At 43.7% G+C, this 19,552-nt stretch overlaps 1 protein-coding gene across 1 annotated transcript; it reads right to left on the bottom strand.

The window, feature by feature from the left end:
* Positions 1-14,352: 14,352 nt before the first annotated feature.
* LOC146633433 (uncharacterized) lies at positions 14,353-19,125 on the bottom strand. The gene is made up of 3 exons (XM_085352233.1): positions 18,996-19,125; positions 18,222-18,596; positions 14,353-14,509 (listed from the first exon to the last, which is right to left on the bottom strand). The coding sequence occupies exons 1-3, from the start codon at positions 19,123-19,125 to the stop codon at positions 14,403-14,405; spliced, it is 612 nt and encodes a 203-aa protein (XP_085208359.1). The 3' UTR covers positions 14,353-14,402.
* Between the last annotated feature and the right edge of the window lie 427 nt (positions 19,126-19,552).

The raw sequence follows: 19,552 nt of genomic DNA, 5'->3' as shown, positions 1-19,552 counted from the left end.
ACTATCCCCAGTCCAATAAAGATATTCTAAGAACCTAACATTGTTTTTGAATACACCTCAGAGGTGTTTCTAATGTTTGATCCATCCCCACCGAACAACCATGAATATGACATCGCCAAAGAGAACATACAGTTGAAACAATGTATTTTTTTTCAGTGCCCTCAAAAACTATGTTACTATTACCCCCTTTAAGGTAACCTCTACACTGATCATTTTCACTTACTCACAACTGTTTTAGAAAAAAAATAGCAATTCCATCCATCAATCCATGATTTTAAACACTTTTCCAATTTAAGGTGTGTCTTGGAGTCTGTCCCTATTAAAGCTAGTGAGTAATGATCAGTAAGCTTCATCACAAATATTAAAATCTCAGATTCTCCTGTGTGCATGAAAAGTGCCAGTTTAGTTTCAGTTTATGTTTACCCTACATTTAATTTTCTGGAGTGGAGTTTTTTTTGGGTTTTTTTTTTAAATTTCATCTAAATATGTGTGAACATAAATCCAAAATATAAGTTTTGTATACCTGCCAATAGCTCTAAAGTTCTAAAGCTTTAAAAGTTTCTCAGTTTAGGTAATGGAGAAAAGAGGTCGTTGTTTTTCATTCTGAATATTTTATTGATGGATTCTCTATCTCTGGTTTGAAAATCTGCTCTGCCCTCGAACAGGGCACTGAACCCAGCAGCAAGCACAGCAAAATATCAAGTCCTTTGTGAAAGAGCCTGAACACAATATTACACTCCAGTGCTACACCGTAATATTGTGTTCATTTTTCATGGCTCCCCAGTTACTGTGCTCATACCTTACAGTGTCTGTGTCTTTGTCTGTGTTATATCCAGTTTATTACTAATCGGTTAAGTCCAGTGCCTTTGCTGTTTAGTTCACATCCCTAAATTAACGAGTGGATTAAAGAGTTTAACCACAGTTTATTACAGTAACCGAGCAAAACTCTCAGATGACTAGTTACAAGTTATAGTGCTGTGAAAAAGTATTTTAGATTTTAGCCTATTTGTCACACTTAACTGCTTCTGATCATCACACAAATGTTAATAATAAAAAGATAACCAGAGGAAATATAAAATGCACTTTTTAATTTATGATTTAATTTATTAAGGGGAAAAAGCATTCCAAAATGGACCTGGTCCTATATAAAAAGTTATTTATTATTAGGCAGTCTGATTAGCGTGGCACCCTTGGGAGCAATAAATGCCATTACATGTTTTTAATAACTGGCAATGAGTCTTTCATTTTGGCCCACTGTTCATTCATGGTTCCATCAATTACAGCAAGTCGTCCATGTCCTAATGCAGCAAAGCAGCCTCGGACTATCACACCACCACCACCATGTTGTTTTTATGAATAGTTTTACTTCTGATATAACAGGATGCAAACCTCCTGAAAAGTTTTACTTTTTTCTTGCCGGTGCACAGAATATTTTCCCAGATGTCTGAGGGATCATCAATCATTTCTGGCAAATGTGAGATGAGTCTCTGTGTTCTGTTTGGTCAGCAGTGGTATTCTCCTTGGAACTCTAATATGGACGCCTTTGTTGCCCAGACTCTTTCTTATTGAGTAATCATGAACTCTGACCTTAACCGAGTCGAGTGAGGCCTGCTGTTCTTTAGATGTTGCTGTGGTTTTCTCAGTTTGTGGATAATGGTTCATGCTTCACTGGAGTCCCAAAGCTTTACAAATGTTTTTGTAACACTTTCCACACTAATAGATGTCAATGACTTTGTTTCTCAGCTGTTTCTTTAGATTGTGGCACGATGTGTTGCTTTTTTTTCAGCCTACTTGACTTTGTCAGACTGTCACACCCAGTGTTTGTGTCATGGTCACGCAGGCAGACCGTGCAGAGTGGAAAGTACTGGACCCAAATGCAGATGAACAAAACGTGGAAACTGAACTGTATCATAATAAAAGGCGTGCCTTTTATTGAGGCTGAAAAACAGAACATGAACCAAACACGGCAAACCAGATAAATGAGAAACTAATCACAAAAACCTAAACTGGGAAAACTAAATGCACAAAAACCAGGAACACTAGGAAATACATGAATACCTGAGACATGGGAGGTTAGCAGTGGATGATATGCAGGCGATCCAGCAACAAAGGGAGGAAGACAAAGGGCTTAAATACACAGAGGGATAATGAGGGAATGAGACATAGGAGGAAAGCACAGTTTAAAGTAATCAGACATAATGAGACCAGGAAGAAGCAAAAGTGAAAACACTAACATAGCACAGGAGACTATGCAAGTAAAACAGGAAACAAGGGACAATCACATAGACAGACTTGACGTTGAGACTACACTGACTGAGGAGACACAGAGAACGCGGGACACAGAAATAGCACGAAAACAGAAACCAAAAGACTAGAAATGATAAATAATTATTGAATCAAAGACTAAAAAATACTAGAAAACACAAAACACCGGTTCACTGACCCAGGACCATGACAGTTTATGTTTGAACTTGTGAATTCCTAATTGATTTTTGTTTTTGGAAGTGGTTTATTTGTTCCCTGTAGCATCCCCTTTCTCTACTCTAGTCTTCTGTGTTTATCCTAGTGTCTTCCAGGTTCAGTCATGTTTGTTTACAACTTTGGTCTCGTTTTAAGTCTTCGTTTCAGTCTTGATTTCCTGTTTTATTTTGGTAACCTTTTGTTTTCTCCTGTGTTCCGTAGTGTCTCAGTGTATCCATGTGTGTTTTTCGTCTCTCTGTGTCCCTTGTCTTGTCCTCCTGTTCTCCTTTGTTACCCATGGTTTCTCGTTCAGTCATGTCTCCCTGTTTATGTTTTGTTCCCTCTTCTGTTTTCCAAGAAAGTCATGTCTCTGTTTGTTTACCTTTCTGTCTGTGTTAAATTTGTCTCAGTCTCAGTGTGTGTTTCCTGTGCTATTTTGATAGTCCCTTGTTGCGTATATGTTATGTTCAGTTCAACTTCCCTTGTCACCTTTTGTTGTGCACCCACCTGTTTCCCCTTCCCTTGTTACCGTAGTGTGCATATGATGCCTTAACATTCATTTATCCTTTGTCCCTTCATCCTTTGTCGATCATCCTTCATGCTGTGTGCATTCTCACCCCCCAGTGTTTCCATCTTTCCTATTTCCTAGTTTTGCACGAGTTTAACAAGAGGACAATTACTCTTACACAGGGCCAGGTAGGTTTGGATAGCTTTTTTTATACTGTAAATGAACTTAGCATTTTAAAACTGCATTTTGTATTCACTCAGGTTATTCTTTTCCCCCTGTGATTTGATTTTATGGGCTTTATGGCTTTATTTGACAGTTCAGCAGTGAGTAGACAGGAGACAATAGACATCTGCATTTCAGCTGTAAGGCATGTGGGCATCAGCTCAAACAGCGAGTTAAACTAGCAGCCTACGCAGGTCATCTTTGTCTAATATTAAAATTTGCTTGGTCTAAAAATTTAAGTGTGATGAATATGCAGATAGTAAGAAATCAGGAAGAGGGCAAGTGTTTTGAATGTTACTGAATGAGTACTTGAATGTTATTCATGAGATACTTAAATCTAAATGACTTTTTCTGACATTACTGTTTCTTTTTCAGCAATAAATCCCAGGCAAACCTGTCTTTGAACTTCAGTTATCATTAGTTTTCCTCTTTTTTCATCTGCTGTGTTTTTCTTCTTTAGAATGCCGGTGGCTGCTAGATTTGCATCTAAATGGGTTTAATGGCAAAGAATGAACGTCAATACACCTCAGAGCCATGTGGCTAGGAAACAGCTCACACTCAGACTGTGATGAATAGGACTTCAAGTGCGTTTAAAAATTTTATATAATATGACTTTGTTCTCAGTGTTTGTATTTAAGCTGTCTCATTCAGTTTTCTCGCTCTAGCTCCTTGTCTTTCCCATCTTTCTCTTCCACTATGTCATCCTTGTTTTCTTCTTCTGTCAGTCCCGCTGTCAGGGCAGTGAACTTCTGACATACTACGTGTGTCTTTGTGTATGTGTATGTGTGTGCGTGTGTTTGTGTGAGTTCAGATCAAAATAGGCTACATTTGAGAACGTCACAGTTTGAATTCACACCCTGAGGGAATGTATGTCCTTCTACCAAAAGAAACATGTACAAAGCCCTGATCAGGAGCACTTCACATAAACAGCCAAATGCACCTGTGTGGAAAAATAAACCAAAACGCATCATTTTAAACTATACACTTATGCAAATTCCCAGGAGGTAAATATGCTAAAGTTGCACTGTCACAGAAAGACAGAAGAAGGTGATAAAATGGCCAGCTTTAACACCTGTCACTCTTTGTCTCCAACAGTTTAACTTACTTCTTACACATACGCTGCACCACACACATGAGGCAGTCCATTACTTGTATTTTATTACAAGCTTTACATTAATTGCCTGATCAATACTTTAAACATACATGTAACTATTCTTTCTTCTTTTTGGATGGACACATACCCAGAATGTGTAAATAGATTTAGTGACATCCACCAAGGAAAAGGTAGAAAAAATATGTTCTGCTCCATCTGTTATTTTACCTACTTTATATCGTACGAACAGAAAACAATAGTGAAAATAGGAGCTTTAACAGTGAGAAGGACTCAACTGCACACCTCATGTCTATGTGCAATGAAGACTGTAGGGTCCCTAAATGACCATAAATGTCTTTTAGGGGCTCCAATCACCAACTATCCTAACAGCTTTTTCATTTAAAAAATGCTTAAAAAATACTGTTAATTAACAAATTTTTCGCATATACTCCCATAGCGTAATCGGTTAATGAAATTTAAAGAAAGAAACAAAGAAACAAAAAAGCACATTCAATTCCTGGTCGAAAATAACTTTGTCTTTAGTTTCAAAGAACTGAAAATTGAAATTCAAATGCATGCACATACACAGGTGCCAGAGCAAATATAAGTGCAATATCCTATCAAAATTGGAGGCTAAACAGGAGGGTGTCTTATACAACCCCCCCCCCAAAATATATATATATAAAAAAAAAAATAATAATAATAAAAAAAAAATATATATATATATACAGTGGGGCAAAAAAGTATTTAGTCAGCCACCGATTGTGCAAGTTCCCCCACCTAAAATGATGACAGAGGTCAGTAATTTGCACCAGAGGTACACTTCAACTGTGAGAGACAGAATGTGAAAAAAAATCCATGAATCCACATGGTAGGATTTGTAAAGAATTTATTCGTAAATCAGGGTGGAAAATAAGTATTTGGTCAATAACAAAAATACAACTCAATACTTTGTAACATAACCTTTGTTGGCAATAACAGAGGTCAAACGTTTACTATAGGTCTTTTCCAGGTTTGCACACACAGTAGCTGGTATTTTGGCCCATTCCTCCATGCAGATCTTCTCGAGAGCAGTGATGTTTTGGGGCTGTCGCCGAGCAACACGGACTTTCAACTCCCGCCACAGATTTTCTATGGGGTTGAGGTCTGGAGACTGGCTAGGCCACTCCAGGACTTTCAAATGCTTCTTACGGAGCCACTCCTTTGTTGCCCGGGCGGTGTGTTTTGGATCATTGTCATGTTGGAAGACCCAGCCTCGTTTCATCTTCAAAGTTCTCACTGATGGAAGGAGGTTCTGGCTCAAAATCTCACGATACATGGCCCCATTCATTCTGTCCTTAACACGGATCAGTCGTCCTGTCCCCTTGGCAGAAAAACAGCCCCATAGCATGATGTTTCCACCCCCATGCTTCACAGTAGGTATGGTGTTCTTGGGATGCAACTCAGTATTCTTCTTCCTCCAAACACGACGAGTTGAGTTTATACCAAAAAGTTCTACTTTGGTTTCATCTGACCACATGACATCCTCCCAATCCTCTGCTGTATCATCCATGTGCTCTCTGGCAAACTTCAGACGGGCCTGGACATGCACTGGCTTCAGCAGCGGAACACGTCTGGCACTGCGGGATTTGATTCCCTGCCGTTGTAGTGTGTTACTGATGGTGACCTTTGTTACTTTGGTCCCAGCTCTCTGCAGGTCATTCACCAGGTCCCCCCGTGTGGTTCTGGGATCTTTGCTCACCGTTCTCATGATCATTTTGACCCCACGGGATGAGATCTTGCGTGGAGCCCCAGATCGAGGGAGATTATCAGTGGTCTTGTATGTCTTCCATTTTCTGATGATTGCTCCCACAGTTGATTTTTTCACACAAAGCTGCTTGCCTATTGTAGATTCACTCTTCCCAGTCTGGTGCAGGTCTACAATACTTTTCCTGGTGTCCTTCGAAAGCTCTTTGGTCTTGGCCATGGCGGAGTTTGGAGTCTGACTGTTTGAGGCTGTGGACAGGTGTCTTTTATACAGATGATGAGTTCAAACAGGTGCCATTCATACAGGTAACGAGTGGGGGACAGAAAAGCTTCTTACAGAAGACGTTACAGGTCTGTGAGAGCCAGAGATTTTCCTTGTTTGAGGTGACCAAATACTTATTTTCCACCCTAATTTACGAATAAATTCTTTACAAATCCTACCATGTGAATTCATGGATTTTTTTTTCACATTCTGTCTCTCACAGTTGAAGTGTACCTCTGGTGCAAATTACTGACCTCTGTCATCATTTTAAGTGGGGGAACTTGCACAATCGGTGGCTGACTAAATACTTTTTTGCCCCACTGTGTATATATATATATATATATATATATATATATATATTACACCTCTTATATATATTACACCTCTTGATTTATGAATTCAGGTGCTTCCAGTCCTGTTACTTCAGGAGTACAAATTGAAGCACATATACATGTAGTCTCCCTCTTCAAGAAGACACATCCTCAGTTCAGTACCAGGAATAGACATAAATCCCTGGGAATGCTGTGTCAAGAAGTGCATCCAGTGTGAAAATCTGTGCCAAATTGAATATGCAGAGCCCTCCACTGTAGCAACTTCCTGCAAATGCAGCAGTAGCAGTGTGTGTCCAAAGAGTTGCAAAAGCATGACAAAAGTAGCAGATGTTAACAGCACAGGGTCGCTAAATGTGCATAAACGTCAGCAACGCTCTGCTTGATCAATAACTGCCCAGTTCCAAACTTCTCCTGGCATTAACATCAGCACAGAGACTGTGTATCAGGAGCTTCGTGGCATGGGTTTCCATGGATGAGCAGCTCTCAATATCCTATAATATTGTTTGTTTGTTTTGACTTCTGTATTACCAGGCAACAGACCTCAAGATATTTGAAAATCCACCATTATAATGAAATATTGGAATGTTAGGAATCAGTGGTATAAAGCCAACAAAATACAAAAATGAAGAGAAATAACAAAAAAAAAAAACCACGCTTATTTAAAGTTATTTGAGGTGATCACCACAAGGAAGGCATCCTGTGACTTAGCAACAAAGAAAGAGACATACTGCTACAGACCTTCCCAGGTACAACCAATCAGCTGTGACAGACTTCTTAACAGAGTCAGACCTGGAAGACAGACAGCTGAGAGCTAGAGGAAGGTGGATGTAAGAGCGAGAGAACAGAGCTAGAGCAAGACTGCCACGATATTATCAAGGGTAAGCAGACGCAAGATCTATACCTATATATGAGCGTTCATCTCCTTCATTAATGAAGTAAACATAACATTTGTATTTTAAAACAAACATGAAATGGCCATATTTATTTTATTTCTGTAATTGATCTGTATCAGACAAGATCAGGCGTGCTCAGGGTGGTATGGCCGTAAGCTGGGGCTTAGCTAATTAGCCCTGCGACAGACTGGTGACCTGTCCAGGGTGTACCCCGCCTCTCGCCCTATAGGCTCCAGCTGGGATAGGCTCCAGCGCCCCCCTGAAAAAGGATAAGTGGATGCGAATGGATGGATGGATAATCTATCTGTATATGCCAATCACTTCATATACTTGTAACAGTTATTGCTAGTGCTTATTATCAAATAATAATAATGGATTGGATTTATATAGCGCTTTTCAAGGCACCCAAAGCGCTTTACAATACCACTATTCATTCACTCTCGCATTCACACACTGGTGGAGGCAAGCTACGGTTGTAGCCACAGCTGCCCTGGGGCAGACTGACAGAAGCGAGGCTGCCATATCGCGCCATCGGCCCCTCTGGCCAACACCAGTAGGCAAGTAGGGTAAAGTGTCTTGCCCAAGGACACAATGACCAGGACAGAGAGCCCAGGGATCGAACCGGCGACCTTCCGGTTACAGATGCGATTCCCAACCCCCTGAGCCACGGTCGCCCTAAGTAAGGTTAGTTAGTGTTTTCCAGGTGTGCGACAAATTTAAAATTAAAAAAGCAACACAAATATCTTTTCTGGTTATTTTGTCTCTTTATACTTGTTTATGCAATTTGGTCTCTCCTGAGCAGAGAAAACTGAGAGGAAAAACTTCCTTCCCTTTAATTCAGTTATGTCTTTAGTTCTTAAATCTAGATGACAGGTGAGTGCCAAAAGTCTAGCCTCTGGAGATGCCACCTCAGGTCACCTTTCTGCTTGAGCACAAACAAGTACTCTCAGGTGTAATTTGGGGGGTTTAATATGTAACCACAGATCACTGTCTCCACTCTTCTCAAACTATTTTTCTTGAATTCTTTAGACCTCTGTGAACTTGGCTATGCAAGATTAATTTAGGCCAAACCACATTCATGTTTTATTCAGTTCTGCAATTTTCCTTACACTCAAACACACACACACGCGCGCACGCACACGCATACACACACGCACACACATACAGAAGAAAAGTTTAAGTGTGATAAATTATGTTTTGAATGGTGAGGAAACAGGCGACAATAAGGAAAAGGAACTAAATCACTGTTGGCATTCTCTCTACATCCAAAGGTGAAAGGGAAAAAAGAAAAGTATAAATGTTGTGTCTTAAGCATCAACAAGTGTCTCTGGGGACAAGGAAGGCCAGGTGTTTCAGAATTTACCTCCATGAAGGGGAGGTATTTTATTTACCCTCCGGTTTACTATTTGAATAAATATAATTTGTTTCCCTTCTTCCACTTCCATTCCCTGTCTTTTCCAGAATGGAAACTATTTTGTCTTGATGGCCTTTAAAGCCTGGGTGCGTACTGTCAGTGTTTAAATTGCATAAAGGTGCTGATCCTGCTTTCTGAGGAGTGCATCAGCACCGTGATGCTTTGACCATGCTTTTTGTATCCCCTTCACATAACAGATTTTCTAAAAATGGTTTTACTTTTTATGAAAACTTGGAAAAACCCAAATATATATATATGAGAAAGCAATAACCTCTGCTTTGTGGTAGGTGTTGAGTTCTTACTCAGCCTAAATGTGGGTGATTTTACAGCATTTAATAAAAAAAAAGGGTCAAGATCTCAGTTGAGCAGGCAGGATTGCTACTCTGTCTGGAATATAATGCACCGCACTTGCAGAAAAGTCTCCCAAGCAGACTGTCATGGTAATGCTTTCAAAAGCATGCTTTCTTTAGAAAATAACATTGCAACATAGCCTAAATGTTGCATCAGTGTGTTCTGCCTGTTCACATCTCACGCCTCACTGTTGGCTTTGTGTGCCTAGGTTGAAATATAGATTATCTATCTTGAAGCCTCATTGAAGTGCACTGCATAAGCTGTTTTCTGGTAGCTGTAGAGTGACAGCAGACAAATATACAAAGGGAGGAAAGTCCATCATCTGTTGCCACTGCTGTAACCAATGGGGGAACCGCAGAAGCATTTTTTCGGTATATCACATGTAGCAACTTAACAATGAGTGGTAAGACACATGAATAAGTATTTAACATGCATAAGGTATAGTTCATGTAGCTGGTAAGTTAATTTTGTGACTGCTAAAATGTCACAAAGTGTGAAACACAGTTTACTGTGTTGAAACTAATAGAGTAGCTTTAAAAGCACTTGGCATATAAAATTAGTGTAAAAACAGCATCTGTGCTAAATCTCATAAGGCAATAGAAGCGTTGCTGTACAGTAAAATTTGTTTCTCAGGACCCGCTGTGTACCTTGAGATTATAACAAAGCAGTCCATAAGGTTGTGGCAGGAAGCATTACAATAACATTTCTTTAGAACTGCTTCTTTAGTCATCAGTGTCCGCTGGATTTATTGCATTAGGATATAAACGTTTCTTCACTTTGCTGATGATGTTATAAATAAGATTTGTGAAACTGCAAAAACACTTCCTGTAGAAAACTGAGCAAAGAAAAAAAACATGAAAAGATAATAGATGTTTCGAATGGCACAAATTACATAATTTATTAGAAATTAGAGACTCTTACAGACTAATGACAGAAACTAGGTATCTGCCCAGGTATCTCTAAGTGTTCTGATGGTCTGCTTCTCCAAACTAATGAAGTCTCCAAACTGAACTTATCTGGTATGGTCCTTCCACGTGCTTAGTAGCATGTGGCCTCAGTAGGCCACTATTTGTTAAATAAATAAAATGTTAAATTGCCAATATGGGCGTTCTGTTTTTTCAGACTTTATTCAATTATCCAATCCAATAAACAACACCAAACAAGAGTCAGCAGCAGAATGACCTGGTTGGCATTGGCAGAGTAGATGTGGGCATTGTTACAACAGAGAAATAATCAACCAAACACAAATGTCTTTACTTTTTCTGCTAAGTTTAAAAAAGAAAGATAACACCAGCATTCCCAGAGAAAATACTTTATTATTTGTTTTAAATGGCAAAAAGATAGATGTGCTTCAGCAATAATCTGTTATCACTGCAGTTTAGAGTGAAGCACAATCACAATATATAAAATCCAATAACACTCAGAAACCAGAGCTCGAATTACATAATGAAAAGCACTTGCAGAATAAAAACAAAACAAAAATAATAATAAACTACAAAATGAAATGCCAAAGGTAGCAGACATGTTCCAAACACAACAATATTAAAACCAGTGGAGTAGGAAAAGCTCTGCTCACAACATCAGAAAAACAGAGGATCAAACACCGGTTACAAGAAACAAGTTTGGCACAGTGCTGAGGATGCAAACAAAGGACTTTCCATCTGGTGACAAACACCAACAAAGACCAGAAAAGGAGCAACAGCCTTTCCTCAATACCTCTTACAAGATGATGAGTCCCACAACCTTTAAAGATACGACAAATGTGGTGTTAAAACATCTCCGTGGTGGGGCGTGGTTTGTAGCTCAGCTGCAGGGGAGGTCTGGAGCAGTGGGTTCAGGGTGTGGTGTCAGAGGAGGCTGCCCCACACAGCTGTTCTGCAACACCTGGCCATGCCTTCCTATCAGGAGACTGCCAGGACCTGATGGGAGCACCATGTGCTGTGGGGGACAAGGCAGCTGGAAGATGCACAAAAAAAGAAAATATTGTAGCTAAAGCGTCCATGTGCCAATAATCAGGGGTGCGCATAAGTGTTCCGCAGGTGCACATTCGCTGTCAAAATAAAAGACGCGCACCAGATAAGAAGTTGCAACGCACGTTTGTGTACATAAGATTTTCTGGAGGAGGGCAGACATTTGTTTAGAACTCTTAAAGATGTCGCATTATTACAGGAGCTGGTCATGCAATGAAGTTCCCAGAGCAAAAGTTTGGTGCTGATGTTAATGTCAGCCATAGTTTGGAACTCTGTCCATGTCTGTGTGCACACGTTAACCTTACCGCACTCAGCTAAAACTCAAAGAGGCTACGATTTTTAAAAATAAGCCTGAGTGCAATATTCAGGTTGCTTCTTAGTGTTACTTGTTTCTTGGAACTTTTTCATCTCTCTATGTCTATGTTTTGCTGTATTTGCTCTTTGACTACTTACTTCCAAGACTTATTTAGTTGTGTACCCAGCCTTCTTTTCCTGAGTGTCATCTCATGTTTTTGCATTGCCTGTCTTTACTTGTCCGTACTTGGTTTTTACTTCCTTTTTTTTTGGTTTGGATTTGTTGGAATTCAGTGCATTTCTGCATTTCTGTGTACCTGAACTCTGCAACCTTTCTTCCTATTATTTGATTATAATAACACTAAATATATCCAAACACAAACTTGCTAGCCAATTGTTGTGTGCCTTTTATTTATCCTTATTTGGGATCATCACTTGTGACCTACTTGGAGTGAAACTGTGGTTCTTTATGTGATGTGAGGTTAAAAATAACCCTGAGAGAGAAAAAAAAACACACGCACACACAGACGTACACACTCAGAGAGAGAAAGAGAGAGGAACCCTGAACAATCAAATCCAACTGTAAATTCTTACAAACACACATATTTCGCACAAAATTCCAGACTGCTGACCACAGTGATTCCCTAAGCAGCCTCATACTCATCATACACACTCATACACATATTGTCAAACTGCACACTCACAAGGATGGTCCAAGGAAAGCCATATTGTTACACAGAACACAGGGATGCAGGCAAACATGCACAAAGCAATGCATTCATATACAAAAGAGACACACACAAACACAAAATATTGGGCATTCACATGCAGGAAAATGTAACTCTTTCCTTGTGCGAGTGTCAACCTTTGCTTCATTTCCTTTGACATTCTCTTCCTTTCTCTTTTCCTCCAACTGTGCATCCCTTTCTCCCTGACCCTGTTATCTTCTGGAGCATCCCAAAGAGGAGGGGGGATAAGGAAGGAGCAAATGCTGTACAGTGTTGCTTCTCTTCTCCTTTCTTTCTTTCATTCTGGCTTTTGCTGAAACAGGAAAAGCTTGGAAATTCTTCTTTAAATCAGTTTAATGTTAAAGTTTACTAAATGGTGTCTTCGCTTCGGTAGAGGCAGCAAAGAGCCTGACTGGGTTTTGCGAGGACCTGAGGCAAGCGGAGAGATGATCTTTAGTTGAGGAAAATGAGTGATGTTAACTCCACAGTAACTGAACAGTGTGACAGTTATGTACAACTCCTACTTTAAATCTTAAAATTTAAATTACAGAAAAAGACCTGCGATCACAATAATCAATCAATAAACTCTTTTCTATTTCGTTCTTTTGACCAAAGCCTGCATGCAGCATGGCAAATATGCTTTCAATTCTGCACAGGATCAAGTTAAGAGAAACAATTCATGATTTATGGACAAGTGTGTCATTATTCAGCAGTGCCTTTACAAACACTGGGGATTAACAATAACCAACCTAGTGGGTAATCTTCTGTGCTCAATCTCCTACAACCATATCAGAATTGCATTGAGTGAATCCCAGTACAAACCAAGTATTTCCCACTGCTGCATTATACTGGTGAAAAATCATAACTGTGCATATAAAACACTGGTCAATTTAAGCTTTTTAGCCTGATTTAAATGCTACAGGGAGTCAGCTACAACCATTATAGCTATAAAAGAATATTATTTCTCTATATTTGGTGATATATTTGGTTCTGGAGAAACCAGCAGCAACCACGCTAGCACAGAAAAGAGTATTAGAGACGACAGGCAATGATCAAGTCAAGCACAGCTCGGAGGGAAGAACTGGGATGAAAGTCAATTGCAAAGCAGCAGACAAAAGCATCTTGAAAAGTATTCTCTTGATGAAAAGAACAATTGGATACATAGAAGTTTGTGAGCTGTACCATCAGGGCTGGCTTTGATATTGAGATCTGCTGGGATTCTGGCAGAGCTTGACTTGATGGCCTGGCTGAACTAATGCAAGGCTCATTTTGGGGTTTAAACCCATATAGAAAATAAAAATCTTCCAATAGTAAATGTTTGCTCTGTACATTTGGGTTAAAACCCAAGCAGGGCCCATCTGTGAGGAATTTTATATGCTTTTTCTTCGTATAGTTGTGCAGGTTTTCTTAAGAGGTCCAGTAGGTTTTTGTTTCTGGGACAAAATATAGATTGCTGAATATGTCATATAGATCTCAACCTATAATTTAGAAATGTTTTAAATACAAAGCAACGTTTTCTTAATTAGTACCTAATTAAATTTAATTCAATTCAATGCAGTGTAAATCACAACAACAGTCACCTCAGGCCCTTTACATTTATATAATATACAATGGATAATTACATTATATTATTTATATTATCTTTAACTTTAAAGAGAAAACCTCAACAATAACCACCTTGAGCAAGTACTTGGTGACAGAGGGAAGAAAAAACTCCCTTTTAACAGGAAGACACCTCCAGCAGAACCAGGCTCAGGGAGGGGCAGCCATCTGCTGTGACCAGTTGGGGGCGAGGGAACAGAAAACACAAGAGAGCCAGAGTTTAATAATAACTGATGTTTAAATGCAAAGTGGTGTATAACTACATAGAGAGTGATAAAAGAGTGAAGAAGAAACACACAGTGCATCCTAGGAAGCCCCAGCATCCTAGGCCTACTGGAGCGTAACTAACTTAGGGGCCGGGGTTAATTGATCCAGCCATAACTATAAGCTTTATCAAAAGGGAATGTTTTAAGCCTAACCTTAAAAGTAGACATGGTGTCACGGAAAAGAGGGACCCAGGCGCGGTTCTTGCTCACAGAAACACAGTGCGTTTATTTACAGTGAAACAGACAAGTCCAACAATCCATTCAAAAGTGCAATTTTCCAATCGTGCTCGTCCCTTGCTCCCAGTGCGTTCCGTGTAGTAACTCCCTTAGTGTGTGTGCTCCCCAACTCGCTTCTCCGCTCGCCCCTCCTGGAGGAAGAAGGAAAATCCAGCGTTAGCCACACGCTAGCCGAATAACACACTCACACTGCTCGCACAGACTATACCAGTTCGGAGTAATAATCCCACGTCGACTGTCGCCGTGAGTCCAGGTTAAATACCCCTTTCTAGCCTGGAGGAATGATTACCAACCACTGGTCAGGTAATCAGCTGCAGGTGGGCCGGCAACAGCGAAGAGGGACTCCCAATGACGACAGTCGCCAGGACACGCCTCTCCCACGAGGGCCAGGGAGGGAGAAGCAAACACATATACAGAAAACATAAACACAAGCAGGGTCGTCCGGAAAGGGCCGTCCAACCGTGACAGTACCCCCCCTCTAATGGGAGCCGGCGGCGGAATTCTCTCACCATGCGATGATCGAGAATGGCAGACCGCGGCACCCAAGAACGTTCTTCCGGACCGTACCCCTCCCAATCCACCAAAAACTGAAAGCCCCTACCGCGGCGCCAGGCATCCATTATGCGAGTAATGGAATACGCCGGGGCGCCGTCGATAATCCGGGCGGGTGGCGGGGGCCCAGGGGGCGGGCACAAAGGGCTGGTCCGGACGGGCCTAACCTGAGAAACATGGAAGACGTTATGTACCTTCATAGCAGGCGGAAGGGCCAGCCGGACCGTCACCGGGTTCAGGACCTCCTGGATGGCAAAGGGGCCAAGAGACCGAGGGGCCAGTTTCTTGGACTCAGTCCGAAGAGGGATGTGCTTGCTGGAGAGCCACACCCGCTGGCCGACCTGATAATCCGGAGCAGGAGTGCGGCGGCGATCCGCCAATGCCTTGTTCCGCTCGGCCGTTCTCAGGAGTGCTGCGCGCGTGGCCCACCAGACCCGACGACAGCGCCTAAGGTGGTGCTGGACCGAGGGAACCGCCAGCTCTCCCTCAGAGATGGAGAGGAGAGGGGGTTGATACCCCAGCGACGCCTCGAAGGGCGAGAGTCCAGTCGCTGATGACGTGCTGGCGTTGTGGGCATACTCCACCCAGGCCAACTGCTCGCTCCAGGTCGCTTGGTTCGATGATGCGACGCAACGCAACATGGCCTCCAGCTCCTGATTGGCCCTTTCGGTCTGACCATTAGTTTGGGGGTGGAACCCGGAGTACAAACTGACCTGAGCTCCCAATTCTGCACAGAACTCCTTCCAAACCCGCGAGGTGAACTGAGGGCCACGGTCGGAAACGATGTCCTGGGGTATGCCGTGGAGCCGAAACACATGCTGCGTCAGTAACTGGGCCGTCTCCAAGGCAGAAGGGAGCTTGGGCAGAGCAATGAAGTGGGCAGCCTTGGAAAAACGGTCAATAATGGTTAGAATGGAGGTGTTACCTGCAGAGGGAGGCAAGCCGGTGACGAAGTCCAGGGCGATGTGCGACCATGGGCGTTTTGGAGTGGGTAACGGTCGCAGGAGGCCAGAAGCAGGCGAGTTGGTGGTTTTGTTCCGTGCGCACACCGGGCATGCCGCAACATAGTTCTGGACATCGAGAACAAGAGAGGGCCACCAAAACAAACGTCGTAGAAAGGAGACAGTGCGATTTTTACCTGGGTGGCACGAAAACTTGGCAGTATGTGCCCAGTGAATGACCTGACTACGCGCTGTGGCCGGAACATATAGTCTCCCTTTCGGGCTCGTGCCAGGGTCGGGCTCCTGTCGCTGGGCGTCCCTGACCACCTTTTCAATCTCCCATGTTAGTGCACCCACAATGCAGGTGGGGGGCAGGATGGGTTTTTCCTTCTCGTCCTCATCGGTCACGGGTGCGAACTGGCGCGACAACGCGTCTGGCTTAGTGTTCCTAGAACCGGGCCTGTAAGTAATGGAGAAGTGAAAACGAGTAAAAAATAAGGCCCACCTGGCTTGTCGGGTGTTGAGGCGCTTGGCTGCCTGGAGATACGCCAGATTTTTGTGGTCCGTCCACACCACGAAAGGCTGCTCAGTGCCCTCCAGCCAATGTCGCCATTCCTCAAGGGCCCACTTGATGGCGAGCAACTCCCGGTCGCCCACGTCGTAATTTCTCTCGGCCTGAGACAACCTGCGGGAGAAGAACGCACAGGGATGCAACTTGCCGTCGATCCGTTGGGAGAGAACCGCCCCCACGCCCGAATCGGACGCGTCCACCTCGACGACGAAAGGCCGGCCGAGGTCCGCCTGGACGAGGACCGGAGCCGAGGAAAACAGGTGCTTGAGCCGATCAAACGCTTGCTGGGCTGCGGAGGACCACTGGAAAGACAACTTAGGAGAAGTTAGGTTGGTTAGAGGAAGGGCTACCTTGCTGAAATCCCTGATAAAGCGGCGGTAGAAATTGGCGAAGCCCAGGAACCTCTGCACCTCCTTGCGGGTCTTGGGAATAGGCCATTCCACTACGGCTTTGACTTTGGCCGGGTCAGCTCGCAAACGCCCCTGTTCCACAATGAAACCCAGAAAAGAAACAGTTTCCACATGGAACTCACATTTCTCCGCTTTCACAAAAAGGCGGTTCTCCAATAGGCGCCGTAGAACCAGACGTACATGGTTGATGTGCTCAGTCTGCGACCTGGAAAAAATCAGAATGTCATCCAGATACACGAAGACAAAATGGTTAATAAAGTCCCTGAGCACATCATTAATCAGGGCCTGGAAGACCGCAGGGGCGTTAGTGAGACCGAAGGGCATCACTAAGTATTCGAAGTGCCCCAGGTGGGTGTTGAAAGCCGTCTTCCACTCGTCACCCTTGCGGATGCGAACCAGATGATAGGCACTCCGAAGATCCAGTTTGGTGAACAGGACTGCCCCCTGTAATAGTTCGAATGCCGAGGCCAGCAGGGGGAGTGGATATTTATTCCTAACAGTGATCTTGTTCAGCCCTCGAAAGTCAATGCAGGGACGCAGGCTCTTATCTTTCTTCTTTACAAAGAAGAATCCTGCTGCTAAAGGCGAAGTAGATGGGCGAATAATACCTGCGACCAGAGACTCCGTTATGTAGCATTCCATGGCCTCGCGTTCCGGTTTAGACAGACTGTAGAGCCGACTTGCTGGCAGGGGAGCGCCTGGGAGTAGGTCGATTCCACAGTCGTAAGGCCGATGTGGAGGCAAAGACAACGCCTTACTTTTGCTGAATACCTGGCCGAGGTCGTGGTAGTCGGCGGGCACCAAGGAAAGGTCGGGGGGTGAGGAGCTTTTCGCAGAGGCGGTCCCAGGATTGTCCGGGACAGCGGCAAGTAAACATTGTTCATGACACCGCGTGCTCCAGCCAGTTACACACCCTTTGGCCCAGTCGATTTGGGGGTTGTGATGTTGGAGCCAAGGAAATCCCAGTACCAGTGGGGTGTGGGGGGCTTTGAATACCAACAAACTGATTTTCTCAGAGTGATTTCCCGAAATAATGAGTGTAACCTCCTGAGTGCGATGTGTGACGGAGGCTAGATGGCCGCCATTTAAGGCTGAGACCTTCAGGACCTCTGGAAGGGGAAGTAGGGGCAGGCCTAAGATGTTGGCTAACTCCTCGTCTAGGAAATTTTGTTCAGAACCAGAGTCAATGAGTGCGCAGCAGGAGTGAGTGAGGGAGTGAGACATTAATTTAGCAGGGCAGCTGAGGTGAGGGAACACTTTTGTTGTGGCGCCCGCCAGTATCCCCACAATTACTGACGGGCCGACTCTTTTACTCGGTCTGGGCAGGAGTCAACAAAATGTCCTCTTTTTCCACAAAGAAAGCACTCACCAGTCCGTTGTTTGCGCCCCAGTCTAGAGGAGGAAAGCTTGGCTCCGCCGAGCTGCATGGGTTGCTCTTCATCCCCGTGTTGCTCCTCCTCACTTCTCCACATCAGAGTAGGAAGGTCCCTAGATGTACCCGTGCCCCCAGCAGGCCGCCGACCATCCCCGGCTCTTCTGCCGAACTCCCGCATGTGGTCGTCTAAGTTAATACACATATTGATTAGAGCAGACAAAGCTTTAGGCAGTTCCTTGGTTGCTAACTCACGCTTAATATTCTCATTAAGGCTGTTGAGGAAGGCTCCACGCAGTGCTTTCTCCTCCCAGCCCGACTCCTCCGCCAGGATCCAGAACTCCACGGAAAAGTCAGCAACACTCCTCCTACCTTGCTTCAGAGAAAACATGCGATGACCTGCAGCATCCGAGCTAGCGCCTTTATCAAACACACAGCGAAACTTGCTGAGAAAGACGTCATATGACACAGAGGGCTGGGTATTTAAAACTGCCTGAGCCCATTGAAGCTCCCGCCCAGTCATAAGTTGCACCAAATAAGCGATTTTAGCAGAATCAGAGGCAAAGGCACAAGGTTGCTGTCTAAACACAAGAGAGCATTGCGTCAAAAAACCCCGGCTCCTCCCCAACTCGCCGTCAAATTTTTCGGGTGCGGGGAGTGAGTACTCCCGCTGCCGCGGTGGAGGTGAAGGAGGAAGCGGACAGGCTGCCGCGGCTTCCAGCGAAGGGGCGGGCTGCGTTGGAGCCGTATTAGGTGAGGAAATCAACATACCTTTAAGCTCTGTCATGGCTTGCAGAAGCGCGGTTTGTTCCTTTGAAACGTGCTTCAGCATTTCCTCGTGTCGCTCCAAAACCTCCGCTTGGATAGACAGCTGGCGTGAAGCAGAATCCGCTGGGTCCATGGTGGTGGGATTATTCTGTCACGGAGAAGAGGGACCCAGGCGCGGTTCTTGCTCACAGAAACACAGTGCGTTTATTTACAGTGAAACAGACAAGTCCAACAATCCATTTAAAAGTGCAATTTTCCAATCGTGCTCGTCCCTTGCTCCCAGTGCGTTCCGTGTAGTAACTCCCTTAGTGTGTGTGCTCCCCAACTCGCTTCTCCGCTCGCCCCTCCTGGAGGAAGAAGGAAAATCCAGCGTTAGCCACACGCTAGCCGAATAACACACTCACACTGCTCGCACAGACTATACCAGTTCGGAGTAATAATCCCACGTCGACTGTCGCCGTGAGTCCAGGTTAAATACCCCTTTCTAGCCTGGAGGAATGATTACCAACCACTGGTCAGGTAATCAGCTGCAGGTGGGCCGGCAACAGCGAAGAGGGACT

The sequence above is a fragment of the Diplotaxodon limnothrissa genome, linkage group LG4 (assembly GCF_057381915.1).
Source record: "Diplotaxodon limnothrissa isolate DT_005_m linkage group LG4, D_limnothrissa_male_GT1.1, whole genome shotgun sequence".
Classification (NCBI taxonomy): Eukaryota; Metazoa; Chordata; class Actinopteri; order Cichliformes; family Cichlidae; genus Diplotaxodon; species Diplotaxodon limnothrissa.
This window is presented reverse-complemented; position numbering and strand designations above follow the sequence as displayed.